The following is a 20,794-nucleotide window of genomic DNA, read 5'->3' as shown; positions in this document are numbered from 1 at the left end:
TTATTTTATTTTTTCGATTTTTATAAGTCAACTGCATCGTTAAACGTGCGTTGGAAATAGAAGTGAGTTTGTGTCGAAAGTGCAGCTAGCTTCGGAGGTGGGCAAGCCTAGCGGTGTATTGTGGGAGAGACAGCAGCTACAGACCAGAGGCACACAATATGTGTTGGCTCTCGCCGAAAAGGAGGCAGTATTCTTCAAGCTAAATCATGTAATGTAAGCGGCGAAAGGAAAGCGATTTCGTCTTTTCATCAATTGGAAAAAAATAAACACTCGATCGGACGAACCATGTCCAAGCCAGGCGAGAAGAACAGATTGAACGAAGACCATGGCAGAAAGCAGAGTTCAAGTAAGCTTGTTCTTTTTTTCCTCTTTCTCCAGCCCTCCTAATGCCTGTTTTCCGTACGCTAGATCCCATTTTTACGCTCTCACTTGGGTTCCCCCCGCCACCGGAGCCATGCATCTGCACCGCTTGGCTGTTGAAAAAGTGCTGGGGGGCTGGTGAAGGAGGGGACCGTGTTCACAGCGCTGCCTCCCCGATAACGTTAGCTCTCTTCTCCCTGTCGCTGCCTGTCGTTTCAGGTTTGGCGAACGGCATGGACAGTCATCCCGTCTGCGGCTCGGCGGAGAAGCGGAGTCACCACTGGAGAAGTTACAAGTTGATAATCGACCCGGCGCTCAAGAAGGGATCCCACAAACTGTACCGCTACGATGGACACACTTTCAGCATGCCCGTAAGTGCCTCCTCCGGAGCGGCGGAGCGGCTACAATAGTAACCGAGTAGCCGACCTCCATGATAGGTTACAATGTGGCCGAGTGGACGGACACGTTCAGCATCCACGGCACCGTGTCGGAGGTGGTTTTTCTCCATAAACAACACCCCCGGTTCAAGCAGGACGACTTTGCAACAAGTTAGTGGCGTGTGAAGTTGTGAATGGGATGATAACAGCTTTGTGTCCCCCTCTTCTTCCCCACAGAACCCCGGGATCCCGCCGGTGGACATCGTCCGAGACCCGAGGATCGGTCGACTGTGGACTAAGTACAAAGAGACGGACCTCCCGGTGCCCAAGTTTAAGGTACAAACAGTGGATCAGGATGGCAGCTCTGTCCTAGTGGAGAAGGGGTGCTGTCAGAAGTTGCAGACACACCCCCTCTCAGTCATCTCTGGGATGTGGAGGATTGTCGGAGGACTGTTTAGACCAGACTTCAACCATCTGCTCGCATGCTTTGCATTTCTGGACTTTCATTCAGTTGCACTTCTTCGTTGCAACTCCTGCAGCGCTGCTCCTCTTATCGGAGCTGTCAGAAATGACCCCACATGGTGCAACATTAACCCGAGCAGCACTTAACGTTAACTCTTTGTCATTCCTCTCCCAGATCGATGAGTGCTACATCGGCCCGGTGCCTCCAAAGGAGGTGACGTTCGCCCGACTCAACGACAACATCAGGGAAGGATTTCTTACCGACATGTGCAAAAAATTCGGCGAGATCGAGGAGGTGGAGATCCTGTACAATCCGAAGAACAAAAAGCACCTGGGAATAGCTAAAGTTGTTTTCGAGACCGTGAAAGCCGCCAAAGTGGCCGTGCAGTCGCTGCACAACACGTCTGTTATGGGAAACATCATCCACGTGGAGCTGGACCCGAAAGGTAAACACTGATTCAGTCATTCGAGGTAAAACGACGCGCAGGCTGCCTTTCTGCACACTCAGTCCTGCAAGCAGATGCAGGGGCACGAAAATGACTAAATAGTCAAATGTTGCCTTGTTTTGGATTATTAGGATGACAGCAGTCACGTGTCCAAATTTACGTGCGTTGCCTGGTAACGAGGGATAATTGAATTTCATTGAATGTAAGCCTGTTCCCACAAGCCCAGAGCTGAGGGTGCTGTGTACTCCCACTGTGCATAATTTCAGACCTGCAAACAAACACAAACCAATCTGCCAGAGCCCTCTGCACTTCAGATCTGCTTCTGAGTCACGTTTTAAGTACAAATAATATGAATTGGAATCGTGTTTGCACTAAGTTGCACTGCAGGTTGTTATTGACTGACACCAAACAGCAACTTTATTACCTCTTATAATAATGCAAATAATTAACTATTTTTCTGGCAACATTTTTGCATCTGTGTTAATTTAATTAGAGAAAAAATGTCTGTTTTCTGTGCTATTGTTTTGGAATTATTTCCACTAGTTTCTTGTTGTGAAGTGTTGATGTCTTTGTTTAAGATATGCAATCTATATATTAAAGCATGTTTTGATCACACAAGTAAATCAGCAGTTCACAATTATTGTACTGCCAAGCAAAATTAATGCATAGTACTAATTTCTAAGGCTCTTTCTGTTGGCATTACTGCAAATTGCCACTTTACAAATGTTTAGTTTCAGGGTTCAGCTACTGTTAGTCAAATCATGCCAGAGTGCTTTTAATAAAGCGCTTGCATTAAGCTCACTTTATAAACTTGGCACCAGACCCAGGCATTTTATTGTTCTGCAGGTGAGAATCGCCTCAGGTACTTCCAGCTCCTGATGAATGGCAGCTACACTCCGCGGACCCTTCCTGTTGGTGGAGAGGAAGCCAGAGAAGTTTCCCCTCGGAGCCTGGCAGAAGCTTTGCTGGTAAAAATTCCTTTAACAATTCGCTACATTTTTTGTGCTTTTTATTTTTTCTTAACTACTTCTTAAACTGTGCCAAAAGGAGCTAATTAGCAGTTTATTATTGTGATGAAAGTTCTGGTTTGTGCAAGGTCATTCCTGAGGAGGAGTTGGATGTTGTGTTGCTACTTTGTAGAAATTTCTCATCTAATCTGTATCAGTGTATCAGGTTGTAGAGGAGAGTAGTGGTGCCTAGCTACTTTTTTTAAAAAAAGTTCTTTATTTTACAAGGTAAGCTCAGTTGAGAACAAATTCTCATTTGCAGTGATGACCTGGCAAGAGGCCCCAGCAGGAAGAAAGATAACAAATTAACAAGTACATAAACAAAAAAATTACACACAAGTGTTTAAATAGAGATTAATAACACCCTAAGTTAATGCTAGAAATTCAGTGAAAGCATTCAGCATGTGCAGTGGTCAGCCAGGGTCTGCTGCAGCTTCTGCTTAAAAATGTAAGGTGATGGAAGCGATGGCAGTTTTAGGGATTTTTGGGGGGAATTCCAATCGATCACTGCAGCAAATCGAAGGGAATTCCGGCCAAAGACAGTGGGAATATTAGGGACAGATGATACTCTTTGTTAGTAGTTTTTTTTTTTTACTCTCTTAAATGTAACTTTAGTCATCTGAGGAACATCATGTAATTATTTGTGATGACTGCTTTGATAAACAGTAGCAACCTAAAGATATTCTCAGCAAAATATGCACTATTATTATTTAATCTGTTTCAGGCGTCTTGATTCATTGCCGTCTCCTTTCTGTCTTTACAGGCCTGCGAGCCCATCCGCAGGTTGTCAGAGAGCGGCGTGGCTGCAGTGGGAGCAACGTTGCCGCCCAGCAGCTCCAGTACTCCCCTCACCCTGGAGACGGGCTACTCCAGCCTAAGGCAGGACACACCTCAGTCCCAGGGAACCCCTCATACGCCACGCCAGGCAGGTACACCCTTCTCACAAGACTCCAACTACTCGAGTCGTCAGTCCACGCCAGCGTACCAGTCCAGCCGTCCTGAGAGCTCCGGAGGTTACAAATCTCGCAGACACGAGAGTAAGTTCCAGGACGCGTACAACCGCAGACCGGAGAGGCCTCAGTACCGCAGCAACATGTATCGAAGTACGTCGGAGCAGGTCGCTTTCAAACAGCACCAGCTCACTCCTCCCGAGCCGCCACCTTCCACCACCTCCTTCACCTACACGGCGCCTCCCCCCGCTACGCCCAACTTCAAGTCCGCCTTCTCGCCCTACCAGGCTCCTCTTCCCCCCGCGTTCCCCCCGTCAGAGCCAGCTTTCCATCACCCGGCCCAAAGGGAGGGTGAGTACCTCCGACCTCCACAGCCGCCTCTAGCAGCCGCCACTGACTTTTTACCGGTCAAGGAGAGACCAGAGACTCCTCCGATCCCAGAACCCCCACCCGAGCCCATGCCCCATCCAACCACCCCTCCTCCTCAGACGCCAGAGCACTGCCCCTCACCCGGCTCCCCCGTGCTGGATTCAGAGCGCAATAGCCTGGATTCCCGCATCGAGATGCTCCTCAAGGAGAAAAGGACAAAACTGCTGCCTTTCCTGGAGGAGCGGGACTCGGACACTGAGGTGCATATGGAGGGAAGTCCCATTTCCTCCTCCTCCTCTCAGCTCTCCCCAATCCCCCCTTACACGAGCGGCTCCCAAGGAGGCCAGCAAAATTCCCGTCCCTCGAGCACGGGCTTGGAGGATATCAGCCCGACCCCACTGCCAGACTCGGAAGATGAAGAGCCAATTCCTGGAACTGCCTCGTTGATCAAGAGGATCAGCCCTCCTCTCCACGACAAGATGAGCAACAGTGACCTCAAAGACGGACCTTTTCGAGGCCACACTCCCACAGATAAAATGGACACGGTAAGACGGAATCCTCTCTGATATTTCCCTGCATGTTTTTATGCTTTAGGTTTTATCACATTTCACGAGAAACAAGTGTCAGACGCTGCTACAAAAGCTCTTATTAATAGTGTGGATTAAGCAGATAGTAGCACAGCGCTGATGTTTACGCACAGCTGTGAATGACAGTTATATAGAGGACGCAGGAAGTCAGGTCTGGTTTCAGTGTGAGGTGGTAGTAGTAAATCTTCGCTTTTGTTTCATTCTTTTTGTTCTGCCTCGAAAAGGAAATTCCGGTTTCACAGAAAAACGTGCGTGAAGGTATCATGCCAAAAGGCTCCTTCAGCTACTAACAAGTAGCAACAACCTGCAGAGCACATTTATTCACCCAGTAGTCCGAATATGAGCATAAAAGAGCAGAATCCCTTTTTAGTGCAGGTTTAAATAAGTTTTTGATGCATAACTCACAGCTTCACAAATACCTTCACATTCACATGAATCTGATCTCCTTTTTTTGAAGTCACAGTAACGCCATCTGGCCTGCGATGTCGTATTGCTAAACTTTGCACTCTGAAGGGAGAAACAAGAGCCACGCTGCTGTTGGGGAATTGAACACTCTTGTTTCCTCTTTCTAACACTCGTCGCGCACGCTCAAACGAAGGAAAACACGGCTTGGCTGTTGGCCCCATTCAACACCACACTTCCTGGTTCTGCTGAGGCCGACAGTCGGGATTGGCCGCAGCGTCTCCGCTCTCATATTTCAAGTTATCACAAAGCAAACAGTGCAAACAGGTCATTTGGGTAACAGCAAGCCACTCCCATGCTGAGCTCTCTCCGCTGGGTTTCACGTCTGCAGCAGTTGTGGTTAAAGACTCTTTTATAATATTAAACAACAGGCAAAACAAATCAACCCCGATGTGTTTAAAGTCTTGCATTCAGTTTTTTTTTCCTGTTACGGACACACAGTTTGATGCCTGAACAAACAGCTCTGTGTGGAAACATGCTGACCAAAGATACAGGTCATTTGTGTTTGACTGTGCTAAACTTTGAACTCAGATCACTGCGAGAATCACTTGTTGCTCTTATTTGCAAGAACTAGCCGGACATCAGACCTCCATACTGACTGAAATATGTCCACAGCACATCAATCAGTGACTATCAAAAGCTCCAAATTTACAGTAGATGCCTATCCAGATTTGTAATCTTATTTCCTGATTTTAAATAAATCAAATTTCAGTCACTGTTCAGCTGTTTTATTCAGGCACGGGCACTTTTAGCATTTAGAACTTCAGCTTCTTTTTGTTATATTTTCAGAAAGTATTTTGTAGATGTTCTTACATGGTAATTTTTCTCACAGTAATCCACCACAACAAAGCATTCATTCGCTATCATTATCAAACATCTTATCAGAGCTACTGTAATATGGACATATGGCTCTGTTCATCAATCAGTCAATCAATTAAAGTTTGTTTGTATAGCCCTTTACAACCGCCCAAAGGGTGATCAAAGTGCTTCACAGTAAAAACAAGGGAATAACTTCAAAACAAAACAGTAACTTAAAACAGGACCAACAATTTGAGTCACACCTATGGGCAAATTTAGAATTACCATTAACCTCAGCATGTTTTTGGACTGTGGAAGGGAACCGGAGTGCCCGGAGAAAACCCACGCATGCACAGGGAGAACATGCAAACTCCATGCAGAAAGATCCCAGGAAGGCTGGGATGCAAACCAGGGATCTTCTCGCAAGGCGAGAAGTGCTAACCACCACGCCACTGTGCAGCCCGTAAAATACAGGGTGTCCCAAAAAATCTCACATCAATTTGCAGGCCAATAATTTTGGCAATAACCTCAAAATTTCACAGAATGTATAGAAACAGATCAAGATTTTATATTTAATGTTTTAATATTCTGTTTCTATACATTCTGTGAAGATTTGAGATTATTTCAACATGAATTGCCAAAATTATTGGCCTGCCAAATGATGTCAAATTTGTTTGGGACACCCTGTGTACAATAAACGATAAAATAAATGGCAATAAAACAGAACTAAAATATAACATCTAAAAGAAATAAAAGTAATAAAATGTCACCATGCTGCTTGGGATGAAAAGCCGTTTCAAACAGGAAAGTTTTGAGTTGTGATTTAAAAAGACCTAGGTCAGTGATGGTGATGTCAGGGGGAGCTTATGTTATGTTCAGAGGGAATTCATGTTAACGGTTAACAGCCAGATTTGACAAAACAATCTTAACCCGAGGTCCACTAGCCTTTTCCAAGCTTTTGACCTCATCTCAGGGTCCTCGTAAGTAAATGCCGTTTCCTCAGTTGTCATGGAGATGAAAAGGGCAGGTGATGGTACAAGTTTTTCATCGTCTTGTGCAGTCCTGACAGGATGTCCCCTTTTCACACAGGGTCATCAGTCGTCGGGAGAAGACATGGAAATCTCTGACGACGAGATGCCCGGGACTCCGATCACCGGCAGCGACTGTGGCAAGGGCATCGTCGTAAACTCGGCAGTGTCCCCGATGCAGACCATGACCATCCACCCCGCTGGCTACCACCCTCTGCAGCACCAAGCCGGCTTCGCCATCCCGCACCACCACCTGGCCCCTCACTCCGCCGTCCCGGGACACCCCGCTCACCTGGCCGCTCACCCCGGAGTGCCTCCCCACATGCTGCCCCACATGGGCCCCTACCCGCACAGCATGATGCCGCTGGTGCAGATGGAGCTGATGAACTGCTTGCGGTGGGAACAGTGGAGCACGGTTCCCATGTCCTTCCAGATGCAGCAGCAGATGTTGAGCCGCATGGCTCAGACCAGAGGACCCTATCCTTATCCACATTTTATGGACAGCGGGGCCACTGGGCCCTTTGGGGGACCTTATGCGCCTCTTTCCATGGGTGCTACGCCAGCAAGCAGCACCGGAGCACCCGGACAGCAATGGCAGCATCCCAGTTTACCAAAGTTCAACCCCACTGTTCCTCCTCCTGGATATGAGACTAAAAAGGAGGATCCCCACAAGGCCACGGTCGATGGCGTGCTGCTGGTTATTGTGAAGGAACTGAAGGCCATCATGAAGAGGGACCTCAACCGAAAGATGGTGGAGGTGGTGGCTTTTAGGGCTTTCGATGACTGGTGGGATAAGAAGGAGCGTTCTGCAAAGGTAAGCCACTGATTTCACCTAATCTAAACATCTACAGAAGCACAAAGAGCTCATCCAATCATGCACAGCATGTTTGAGAAAGTCCACTTGTGCTGACTACTTTAGAATTTTTAATTGCTGCCAGTTAAATTGGAAAAACAAATTAGGTCCATATTATATGAATTAATTATATGTAATAGAAGCCACGAATTGCAGTGACATTCATTAGGGTCGTTCAGTCTCCGCTGCAGCACAAACACTCATCATAAACATCCATTCAGAGTTGGACAACATGATGCTTTCTACAGCTTATTAAAAAGAGTGATTGTGTGTAGCTGTGGCTGATTTGCGTCTCTGTTGTCCAGCGTGATTACACAGGAAAAAGTCTGGCATTAATAGTAGATATCAGTTTGACATAATTAATTCATCTGATCTCATCTTGTTGTTGCTATGAACGCTAAGATTAGTCTTTTAATAAAGTCAATTAAGCAGCTTTGCTAATCAATCTTTCTTAGTCGTTTATCAAGAAAATAAATAACATATTTACTGGTTTCAGCTGCTCCAGTGTGAGGATTTGCTGCTTTTCTATGTTTGTATTTAATTAAAAATTGAATTCTTTTAGAGATTTGGTCTGTTCATCGGATAAAACTAGGCTCTTGGCACTGGCAATGGGAGTTTTGAGAATGTTATGAACTAATAAAGTATTAAAAATTACTTGATTGATCATGAAAATAAGTATTAATGGTATTTACATCTGAAGCAGCTTGTATTAAATGAAAATTGCTCCATAGACTAATGAAAAGGAAACTTATTTGTATTGTTCACTGTAATAATACTCCTCAAAGCCAAATCTAGGAAGCATTAAAAGTCATGTTGTTTTTTCCCCCTCCAGGCTTCTTTGACTCCAGTCAAAGGTACGGAGGGGAAAGAAGAGGAAAGACCCAAACCCAAAGAAACGATGGGTTCAAGTCTGCTGGAGAACTGGAACAAGGGTGAAGGACTGGGCTACGAAGGAATGGGCCTGGGAATCGGTTTGCGAGGAGCCATCCGGTTACCGTCCTTCAAGGTAAGATTAGAAACTTGTCTTTTATTCAATGCAGAGAAGGTGGCAGTGTCGGGATCAGGTGTGCAGTCTTTTGGTGTTAAAATGTTCCGTGTTGTGTTCAGGTGAAGAGGAAGGACCCACCTGAGGCTGCATCAGCGGGCGACAACAAACGAGCCCGACCCTCCACTCCAGTCGATGACGAGCTGGAGGACGAAGGTGAGACTCTACTAAAAATTAAAGTGGTCTATTCTCATATCACAGTCTCACTGTATTGCAGATTTTTTGCTATTTCATGGCATTTTGCAGTACATAGGTGTTTTTATATATTTACTATTGTGGCAAGCTGGAGTGAAGAACAACAGTGAGGAAAGGATGTTTACCTTTTATGAACTCTGCAACTAGCAGATGCTTTTATTTTGACATACATAGAGAACATGTGACAGGAAGTCATGAAACACATTTCACACTCACGGTCCTGACAACATAACACTTAACCAAACTAACTAGTCTGACTAAACCACAAAAAAACAGTAGAACACAAACACTGATAACACTGTAACACTGACATAAACTAAAATAATGACATTTAAACGCCCAACACCTCGAACTCCCATGGTGCATTGCATCACAACAGTTCAATCATAGCAACCGGCTCTGTGACCGCAACATTATTTTAGTTATTTTTATGGTAAAATACGCACTTTCTAGTGTAGAAAATTGAACGCTATCTAAAAAAAAGATAAAAAATTATAATTCTAACATATTAAAAGAATATTTATTCGCATAGTGTTGGTCTGCGGTGTGTGGGGAGGGTTTATAAAGCCTTAAAATATATACAAATAATAAAATAAATATGGTCACTACTTTGCAGATTTTTGTACATAACCCCTGCGATAGACGAGGGATCACTGTGCAGGCTAAATATTACTTCGCATGCAGTTTTCTTGAACGCTAATTTATCTTGTTAATTTCTGTCAGACCGGGATCGAGACCCAGCTGAGCTCCCCTCAGATGACTCCAAATTGGACGGTGACAGCACCTCAGCGAAGCGGCGACACTCGCGACCGCTTGAGCTGGACAGCGAAGGAGAGGAGGAGCTGGACACCTCAGGGAAGGAGGAGGAGTCGCTGTCGGACAGGGAGGAGGAGCCTGATGAAACAGTGGCAACGGACAGACTGTCCTCAGGCAAGGTAGGCCAAAAATACAGCCAGGGGGCCGCAAAGATTGTTTGTGTGTTTTGAATGCATTTTAATACATCATCCTGTCTTAGGAGAGCGGCGATGAGGAGGGTGATGATGAAGACGAGGGAAGGTCATCCAGCGACAGCGCTTCCTCAGATTCATCTGATGATGGTACGTTAAGTATCTGACAGAAACAGCCGACCGGTTACTCTTGTGAAGTTTGTTTCCTGTAGTTTCTCATTTCTTCGCCTCATTTCTTGCAGAAGCCGAGAGTTCATCTTCCTCCAAAGCCAGCTCGGGCTCCTCATCGGAAAGCGAGGACTCCTCTGAGTACGAGTTGAGCTCGGAAGAGGACGAGGACGACAGGGAGGACGACAGGGAGCCCGCCACACAAGATGCGGAGCACGATGGCAAAGAGGCCGAGACCTCCTCGTCTTCTTCATCGTCCTCGTCCTCGTCTTCTGATGAGGAGGCAGGGGAGGTGGAGACCAAGCCTCCAAGTCCTCCTGCAGTCCCAGAGGTTAAAGAGGAGCAGAAAGGCAGGGAGGAGCTGAGCAGCAAACCTAAATGCAGACCTCCTAGTCCTAAAGAGGAGCCAGCGGAGGACGTGAAGCCACCGTCACCGAAAGGCGTCCCAGGTGAGTCTGCTCCTAATTTTGAAGTGCAACGTGTAATTTCACAAAACCCGTATATCACTTTGAAATACTTAGTCAATCAATCAACTTTATTATTTGTCCCTTGAAGGGCGATTTGTTTTGCAGCAGTTTACGCAAGCAAACAATAAAAGACAAATTAAAAAAGTAAAAACTATATAAAACGGTAAAAACGCAGTAAAAGTAATTGTAGTATCTATTGGTGTCAGATGTTAAAGGAAAGAAATATCTTTTCTCGTGTTTAGTGAAAGACAAAGTCGTAGATGGCACCGTTCCCGTGGTGAAGTCGGAACCTCAGGAGCATGTAGCGAGTCTTCGGCCACCTACTCCCACCGGCGCCCTGCTCGACAGCGACCAGGAGACAAAAACCAAAGGTAAAGCAGAGCCCGAAGAAGTAGCCTGCACCCCCGGTCGATTAGCCCCATCCCAGGTAGATCCAAACGCACCCGTTCCCAAGTCGATGCACCTCCCTCTCCCTCCTCACCCGGCAGTAGAAGGCCGCTCCCTCCTCCATCCACCCCCTGGTCCTCTGCCTGACTTCCCTCAGCGGCCCAGGCTCCCCACGGATGAGGACATCCCCCGTACACCGGGCAGGGACCTGATGGAGCGCGCCCGGAGTCTGGGTAAGTCGCAGAGCACCGACACAGTGCCCATCACCCCTGGTGGAGACGCCCCGCTGACGGGTAGCAGTCTGTTGCTCAGCTCCCCTCACATCCCCGGTAGTCCCTTCTCCTACCCCGCACAGTCCCCTGTCCTTAGCGCTGGAGTCCCTCGCACTCCAGGAAGAGACTTAACATTCACCCCCGTCTTCCCCGACCCCTCAGCACTGACACTTAATAGAAAAATATCCTCTGAGAGTTTGGACGATAGACCAGTTTTTAAGGAGCCGCCCATCAGCGCTCTGCCTAACCAGGCGCTGTCAGCCAGCGCAGAGCGCTCAGCCAGCATCCCTGAAGATCTACCTTCTGGTCTCCCTGTAGACGTCCCGGTGCCGTCAGACACCACGCCGTCCAAGAGGAAACCTGGACGACCCAAAGGCAAAAAGACCCCGGCTGTGTCTGTGACCGACGAGTCTTTGGAGCTCTCATCCGAGTCCACACCGCTGCCTCACGAAACAAATATAGAAGATCTGTCTGTGCAAACAATCTCTGCCAAATCCCCCAAACACCCGAGCCTGGACTTCCGGGAAGGAGAAGGCGAGCCTCAGACGGTGCTGCCTGCAGAAGACGGCTTCCTCTCTTACGAAGAGGAGGCGCCTGTGACGGCCAAACCAGCTCGGAGGGCTCGGCGAGGCTGGGAGGAGCTGCTCCTGGGCAGCCTGTCGCCCGTCACCACGCCTCCCCGGCCGTACTTCACCCCACGCTCCGATTTCGAGGAGATGACCATCCTGTACGACATCTGGAACGAAGGCATCGATGACGAGGACATCCGGCTCCTGCAGATCACTTACGACAAGATGCTGCAGCAGGATAACGGCAACGACTGGCTCAACGACACGCTGTGGGTCAACCATCCTCATATCCTTTACTGATCGACATCCACTGATTTACACCACATGTGATCAGTAAGAGTTGGTTTAAAGTGCTCCAGAGAATGTAGAGAGAATGGGACAAACTTTTTTAAAGATCTTTCGAGTCCAACACTACTAAAAAGCATGTTGTTTACCTTTTTAACCCTTGTGTTGTCCTGCGGGTGAAAATTGACCCATTTTAAATTTTGAAAATGTGGAAAAAAATATTTTCACAGTGAAGCTTCTGATGTCCACATTTTCAAAATTTTTGGGAAAACTTTGAACATTTTTTGGTGGAAAAAAAGTTAAAACATTTCGCCTGATTTTGGTTGATTTTTATGTGAATGTTCTTAAAGAAAATATTAAAAGTTTTACTGATATTTAGTCATAATTGCAATCGATATGTAATCATCTTAGATATTTTTAGAATTTTTGTGGGAGATTTTTACTAATTTTAAAAAAATATTTACAAGAATTTTCATGCCAAATTTGGGAGATTTATTTTAAAATAAAACTTTTGAAGGAAACTATTAAGGAATTATTGGAGTTTTCTTCCTGAAGGTTTTGCAAATTTTCAGAAATTTGGGGATTTTTTTATTTTTTTGCATAATTTTTGGATTTTTTTTCAGACGAGAAAACAATATTTTTGGTGCCTGTAAATGAGGACAGCATAGGAGTGTGACGCTCTGTGTAACAAATAGCAACGCCCTCTGCTGGTGAAAGAGAGGAACTGTTTTACTGATGTTTGTTGTCTGTAAAGCTCCAGAATAAGGTGCATTTTAGTGTCTTCCTTGACTCCCGTGCACATACCAACGTCCCTGGAGTGAAGAAAAAGAGGCGAGACGATGGCATGAGAGATCACATGACCGGCTGTGCACGAAGCGAAGGATACTACAAGATCGACAAGAAGGACAAGATCAAGTACCTCCAGAGTACACGGCTGCAGTCGGAGGAGCCGCCGGTCGACACTCAGGTAGGCAGGAGGTTAGAAACGGTGATGACTGAGGAGCTTTTGTTGTACATGGCTGATTGTGTGTCGTGTCTGCAGGGTATGAGTATTCCTGCACAGTTCCACGCCTCTACCAGAGCTGGCTCAGAGCGGCGGTCAGAGCAGCGACGTCTGCAGTTCTCTTTTGCATGTGACAGCGACCTGCTGAAGTTCAACCAGCTGAAGGTGAATAAAATCCAACAGCTGGACAGTCGGGTGTCACTGTGTTTGCAATTCATGCAAAACATTTCATGTCCAGTTGCCAGATTTCTACCAGTGGATGATTATCAACGATCCTGTGATACTTTATGACACTTTCTGATTTTTGGCTCTCTTCAGTTCCGTAAGAAGAAGATCAGATTCTGCAAATCTCACATCCATGACTGGGGTCTGTTTGCGATGGAGCCCATTGCTGCTGATGAAATGGTGATCGAGTATGTCGGACAAAACATCAGACAGGTGAGACTCACTCAGGTTTTTATTGTGTGTATTTAAACGGCTTAACAAACTTACAAATAATTTGTGCATTGATGTGATGCTCAGGACTGAAATATAGATGTATTGTACATCTTCAGTATGTGGATGAAGTTTTTTGGAATTTTGTTTAAGAATTGCAGTGGTTCCTCCCAGTCTCACTGTATCACAGATTTTTAAATTGCATTTGGTATTGTGGATTTTTTTTGCTATAATGCAAGATTTTGAGGTTTATAAGTATTTTTATATATTTATTATTGTGGTGAACTGTATTTAAGAATTTTGCTGGAGGAAGGATATCTGCTTTTTATGCACTCTGCAACTGGCAGATGCTTTTATTTTGACACACAGAGAGCATAAACACAGGAAAATGTAGCAGGAAGTCAATCAAACACACTTCACAGTCACGGTTTTGACAACAGAACACTTAACCAAGCTAACTAAGCTGACTAAACCACAAAAACACAATAAAACACAAACACTAATAACACTGGAACACTAACATAAAACACAATAATGACATTTAAACTCTGAACACCTCGAACTCCCATGGTGCATTGCAGCACAACAGTTCAGTCCTAGCTACCATCTCTGCGATCGCCACATTATTTTAGTTATTTTTGTGGTAAAATAAGCATTTTATAACCTAAAAAATCAAAAACTATATATATATATATATATATATATATATATATATATATAAAATATTTAATCAAAATAAAATGCCTAGCATACAGCGCTGGGCTCTGATTGGTTCACCGACCGTAACATCAGTCTTCTCTGTCTCCATGTGCAGCAGCGTTCAGCATTTGTCCATTTCACACAGACATCTGATCGCTGCATGTAGTGTTGCTTTGTGGTATGTGGGGAGGGTTCGTAAAGCCTCAAAATATATAAAAATAATAAAATAAATATGGTCGCTACTTTACGGATTTTCGGCTGGAACGTAACCCCCGCGATAGATGAGGGATCACTGTATTTCCTTGGTGATTTTCAGAAGAGTTCTATGTTTGTAGACTTCAGAGAGTGTCAAAAATGCTAAATATGTAATTAACTGGATCTGTAGGGGGCTTACAGCAGCCTGCCAAACTGAAATGTGCCTCAAACTAACAAGTCAAGGTTTGGAGTCTTGACTTAACAATTATATACAATCCAGACATCTGTCAGTGCTCCAGACGTCTCCAAAAGTCTGTCAAATGTGACTTAAACATTTTAACCGTTTGACAATAAGCAGGTCCATCGCTGTATGTTTCTACATGTACGAGTGCAGCATTTGTTTTTTCCACTCCCTGTTCTGTTGCTCTGATCACCTCTGCGTTGACTCACTGCTGTTTCTATAGCTTGTGTCTGAGTCACTGCAGTCGAGTGTTTTATTCTGGCTTCATGATGTTTTGTGGACGAGCCGAGCACATCAGTGACGTGTTCACGCTGGTTTAGCTGAGTCAAAAGATAATTACAAAGTCTGTCTTTTTGCGCTTTGTTTGCGTTACAACGTCCTGGTAAAGGTGTTTGCTTTCACTCGCTAACCGGCTGCTTCCTGCCGTCACACAACACGACAGCATCTCATCTGATATGTCAGGAGTGAAAAGTGTTGATGCCGATGCCTCGTCTGGGTAAAGTCATGTCAAGCATCAGGTTTGGTTTGAGGAGGAGTTAGCAGATCACTAACCCATAACCCCCAGTATTTCTGAAAACCAGTCAGTAACAAACACACTACTAGCTGCTCCTGCTAGCTCTCACAGCCGTTTGGTGCAATTTTCTTGTAGGAGAGAGACGGTTTTTCTTCATTATCATTTGTTTTTGTCAGAATAAAATCACCTCCAAGAGATCAGACTGAGACCACTTTAAAGCAGGGGTGTCAAACATGAGGCCTGTGGACCAAAACCGGCCCTCCAGAGGGTCCGGTCCGGCCTGTGAGATGAATTTACAAAGTCTAGAAATTACAGAGATGACATTAAATAAAAATTAGTAAAACAATAAATTGAAAATGTTTTCTAGGCCATGACAAGTTGTTCTAATCATTAAGTAAAATACAATGTTACTCATTGTTCTTTTGGCATTGTGTGTCTCATTTTTGCAATATTTTGTCTAGTTTTTGTTGGTTTTTTTGTCATACTGCCTCGTTTCTGTTGTTTTGTTTCTTGTTTTTGTCAGTGTGTTTCCTTTTTGTCTTGCTTGTGTTTTTTGTCTGTTTTGTCGTCTTGTTTCTCGCTTTTATCTTTTTAATCTCTTTTTTGTCTATTTTTCTCTTTTTGTTTCGTGTTGTTTCTCGTTTTTTTGTCATTTTGTGTCTCATTTTTGTAATATTTTGTCTTGAGTCTGTTATTTTTTTTGCTTTTTTGTCGGACTTTTGTTTGTCTCATGTTTTGTGTTTTTTCTAGTTTTTGTCTTTTGTATGTTTTTTTGGCTCGCTTGTGTTGCTATTTTTTATTTCTCGCTTTTGTCATTTTTTGTCTCATTTTTGAAATATTTTGTCTTGTTTTTGTAGTTTTTTGTGTTTTTTGTCATACTGGCTCATATTTCTGTCGTTTTGTTTCTCATTTTTGTCGTTTTGTGTTTCCCTTTTGTCTCACTTGTGTTTTTGTCTGTTTTTTTGTCGTCTTGTTTCTTGCGTTTGTCATTTTTTGTCTCATTTTGTCATTTGTCCATTTTTTTGTCTCTTTCTAACTTTTTTGTCAATTTTTTCTCTTTTTTGTTTTGTTTCATGTCACTTGTCTTATTTTTTTTCACTTTGTTTCTCTTTTTTTTTTTTGTTTTGTGTCTTATTTTTGTAATATTTTGTCTTGTTTTTGTTGGTTTTTTTTGTCTTTTTTTGTCTGACTTTTGACATTTTGACCATAAAGCAAAATACTATGCCATTAACCAGATAGCTGTGATTAAATGTTTTGTGTTTTTGTAAACACCCTGTGATCTGCGAGTTGTAATGTATAAATGATACAATGAGGAATAATATTGTTGAAATTGAAGCTGTTGACGTCGGATGATCTTAAGGTATCTAACCAGCGTCCATCATGACTCGCAGGTGATCGCGGACATGCGTGAGAAGCGCTACGAGGAGGAGGGCATCGGCAGCAGCTACATGTTCCGCGTCGACCACGACACCATCATAGACGCAACAAAGTGTGGCAACTTTGCCCGTTTCATCAACCACAGCTGCAACGTAAGACAGCGTAAACATAAAGCAGAATCATTTGCAAGCTTTAAAGAAAACATGCTCTTATTTTTGCCCGTTTCTGTCTTTCTTTGCAGCCCAACTGTTATGCAAAAGTCATCACAGTGGAGTCTCAGAAGAAGATCGTGATCTACTCCAGGCAGCCGATCAACGTCAACGAGGAGATCACGTACGACTACAAGTTCCCCATCGAGGACGAGAAGATCCCCTGTTTGTGTGGGGCAGAGAACTGTAGGGGAACGCTGAATTAAGTCGAGGTCAGAAGAATCCACAAACTTTTCTTTTAAGTCGCTCGGACGCCATGTTAAAACCCTGGACGAGGAGGAACTGAAGAAGGAAGGTTTTTGGGGTTTTTTTAAATCTCGGAGCGAGGAGCAGAATTTGGCAAGTCACCTGGATGAGAGTTCAGCTTCCTGTACTGGACTCTTCTCATATTTAAACTCTAGATTGTTTACGATTTATGGTGCTCTTACAATGAAAAAAACACATAATTTTTCTTTATGTGTAAACACTTGACTTGCTGGTTGCAGCGTTTCCTCCTCCTGACAGTATTTCGGCATAGTTCCTTCCACATCCAGTCCTGGTTTCTACAACTTTTTCCTTCCTCTCTCATTCGTCTCATAAGCTTTACCTACAACCACACGTGGTACATAAAAACACAGACTCACATGTTCAGCTGCTTACTAACACTGTTGAAGACGCACAAGCCCCACCAGGTGAACGCCTCTCGGTGGGAAGAAGACGTGATCGGCGCCCCGAGTGAACGGCGATCGATGGCGTTTCCATCCAGCAGCAGGTGGAGAGCTTGAAACGCCGTTTTCTCGCCACTACCTCGTCTGCGCCCTACTTTTTCTTGCGAAATAAATCAAACTGATGAGAAAACGAAAATCACAAATGGTTCAATTCTACCGCAAAATCTGGAAAAATTCAAACCCCTCACCAGCCAATAACGGATCGTGCTGCTTCCTGTTAGTTTATGCAAAAAAAAAAAATTGTATTAACGATATTCCAGTGTTTTCCAGTGCTTTCCAGTTTTTGTTTAGGTAGTTCTCCTCTCGCTCGTTTCTCCGAAGACACTATATTTGTGTGTTTGTTTGCGTGAATGCGTGTCCGGCCGCAGTATTTATCATCATGTCTTGATGGTGTGTGAGAATGTGAGTGCGCTGCCCCCTGTGGGTCGCGGCCAAGAAGGCCAACCAATCATGCAGAGCAACAAAAAAAAGCAAAAAAAAAAAAAAATCAATTCCTCGACTGAAAATACGAGTTAATCTTCAGTTTTCAGCTAATTATGTCTCATTTGAAGTGCCATATGAATGTGTATCTGTATTTTTTTGTCACGAAGAGGCCGACAACTGATTGGAAAGTCAGAGATTTGTTCACATGCATGTGCAAAAAGAGTCGCTGCCTAGTTTGGGTGTTTGGTGATGATGATGTTTTGGCTTCTCTCATTCGTCCCTGGGATAACTGTCTTGTGTTTGTGCGCTCATAGACTTCTTTTGAACTACAGCCCAGTGTTGATCGAAGAGTTTCTACGGCCCAGCCAGCCTCCTCACGGCCATGAGGGTTGTTTTTTCTTTATAAACTCGTTAAGATTTAAAAAATCAGAAAAAGAAAAATGAAAAAAAAAACTTGTGAATGCACTTGAGGCTTGCACTTCTGCATTATCCCCTCTCATCCAATCATTTCTCCTCTAAGACCAAGTCAGTCGTTGCTTTTCATTCATTTTGGATTGATAATGGAGGTTTTTCACCAGTCATGTTCATATTGTATATGATTACTTGTACAGAAGATCTAAAGTTCCTTTTTTTATCTTCACAAGGGTAACACTTTTAAGATTTCTTTCTCTTTTTTAAACAAAAAGACTGAGTATTTAAAAAAATATTTTCAGGGATCTGTAAAAGGAATCTGATGGTTTAAAAGGTTGTTTATTTAAAGAAAAAAAGACCCACTGTGTACAGGAAAAGTCTCCGCCTCCCTTTTTGAAAGATTGTTTCTTGTAGAAACGTCTTCATTTTTCTGCCCATTTGCTTTGTAATCCTAAAAATGTGTAAATACTGTAACTGTGAATACTATATAAATATATATATATATATTTTTGTTCCCCGGGATTTGCTACGTGATCACAGCTCTGACATCTATGTATCATAATGAGCTGGTAGCAGGAAATTCAGCTTGTGTCAAGCTTTGTTTTTGTTTTTTTTATTATTATTTTCTGTTGTAAATTCTATGAAAAGTTGTTTGCGGTGTGGAGAGAAAAAAAGGTGCAGAATCGGCACGGGGAGAGGACTGAAGCGTCAGCCCGGTTCTCGTGTCTATTTATTATACAACAAATGTATGAAAAAGGAAAAAATGGAAATAAAGCAGTTTTGCATACATCCATAAACGTCGGTTGTTTTTGAGTCGCAGATGAAATGAGCTGATTGTCTGAGTGCACGGTCGCACTGATGCAGAATTTTCTTGAATGAAAACAGCAGCTGACCAGACAATGAGTCCGTGTCAGGCTGCTTTGATTGATGAGGTCATGTGATCTGCTGTCCTCTAACAAACACTCACAGCCGGCGGCCTCACAACACAAACAACGACAGCTTTTAACGAAATCAAAAGGCAGAGACAACATGAAAAGATCAATTAACCCTTGTGTTGTCCTGTGGGTCAAAATTCCCCAAATTTCCTAAAATTCACAAAACCTTCAGGAAGAAAATTCCAATAGTTCTTTAAAAGTTTCTCTGAAAAAGCTTTGTTTTAAAAAAATCCGCGAAATTTGGGAAGAAAATTTTTTAAAAAGATGAGTAAAAGTCTTCCAAAAAAAATCCTAAAAATATCTATCCATGTCAGGAAAACTTCTACTATTATCTTTAAGAACATTCACAAAAAAATCAACCAAAATCCTGAGATTTTTGCTAGATTTTTGCTTATGTGAATGTTCTTAAAGAAACATTAACATTTCTTTTTTTTCCACCAAAAAATGTTCAAATATTTCCCGAAAATGTGGACATCAGAAGTTTCACTGTGAAAATATAGATTTTTTTTCCACATTTTCGAACTTTAAAATGGGTCAATTTTGACCCGCAGGACGACACGAGGGTTAAAGAAAATATTAGAAGTTTTACTGATATATACAGTATGTAATCACTTTAGATATTTTTTCTTTTTTGGAAGATTTTTACTCATCTTTTGAAAATATTTACAAGAATTTCGTTGACAAATTTGAGAGATTTTTTAAAAATAAAACTTTTAAGAGAACGTTTTAAGGAATTATTGGAATTTTCTTCCTGAAGGTTTTGCAAATTTTCTGAAATTTGGGGGATTTTTTTTTTTGCTGAATTAAAAAAAAAAATTCAGACAAGGAAACAATATTTTTTGATGCCTGTAAATGAGGACAAGAGGACGGTTAACACATACTCAGTTATTACAGTTTATTAGGAAAACCTCCTCCTAATACAGCAGTAAATCCTCCCTTCTTTAATGTTGTAATGTTCAGGATTTTATTTCATTTTTTAATCATTTCAGTCATGGTATAATTTTAGCCACCTTGATCACAGAGGACCCCTCACCCTTCCATCACTCCTTCCAGTTACTTCCATCAGGCAAATGTCACATTCTAAACTCTTAAATAATGTTATTCTAAATAATGGCACCAAATATACACTACCTGATCAAAAAGAGTCAAACTAATCAAACAGGTAAGAACCTTCCACTGGATAATTATTACTCCACCAAGGAACAGCGGAGTTATGTGACAATAGGTGTACGTTTGTCTGTGAATCTGTCTGTCTGTGCGCAACATTACTCAAAAACGGACAACTGATGTGGATGAAAATTTAAGGAAGGTCAGAAATGACAAAAGGACCACCTCATTGAATTTTGGCAGTGATGTGGCTTATAGTCTGGATCCATGGATTTGTGACGTGGCCCCCCCTGTGATCTGATTGGCCACCCCGTGTGCCCCCCAAAACAATTTTTGTTGGAAATGTACATTACTGATAGTCTGATTTCCGACGCTCCTGAATGCAACTTCATTGTCCGACTGCACTTGAATGCACCAATGACCTAAGTTTGATCTTTTCGTTGTATTTTGTTTGGATTTGAAGAAGGTTTGAAGACGTTTCCTGATGCCAGAGGAGAAGAGGAG

General features: G+C 43.3%; 1 protein-coding gene across 1 annotated transcript; it reads left to right on the top strand.

Moving 5' to 3' along the window:
• The first annotated feature begins 95 nt into the window (after positions 1 to 95).
• Positions 96 to 19,045, top strand: setd1ba (SET domain containing 1B, histone lysine methyltransferase a). The gene is made up of 18 exons (XM_051938737.1): positions 96 to 346; positions 580 to 731; positions 975 to 1,073; positions 1,375 to 1,645; positions 2,492 to 2,613; positions 3,416 to 4,516; positions 6,908 to 7,660; positions 8,532 to 8,705; positions 8,807 to 8,900; positions 9,663 to 9,874; positions 9,955 to 10,036; positions 10,129 to 10,503; positions 10,764 to 12,038; positions 12,838 to 13,001; positions 13,077 to 13,202; positions 13,356 to 13,475; positions 16,513 to 16,650; positions 16,740 to 19,045. Exons 1-18 carry the CDS (start codon positions 286 to 288, stop codon positions 16,911 to 16,913), a joined length of 5,493 nt encoding a protein of 1,830 aa, XP_051794697.1. The 5' UTR covers positions 96 to 285; the 3' UTR covers positions 16,914 to 19,045.
• Positions 19,046 to 20,794: the final 1,749 nt, after the last annotated feature.

This window comes from Acanthochromis polyacanthus, chromosome 18 (assembly GCF_021347895.1).
Source record: "Acanthochromis polyacanthus isolate Apoly-LR-REF ecotype Palm Island chromosome 18, KAUST_Apoly_ChrSc, whole genome shotgun sequence".
Lineage (NCBI taxonomy): Eukaryota > Metazoa > Chordata > Actinopteri > Pomacentridae > Acanthochromis > Acanthochromis polyacanthus.
This window is presented reverse-complemented; position numbering and strand designations above follow the sequence as displayed.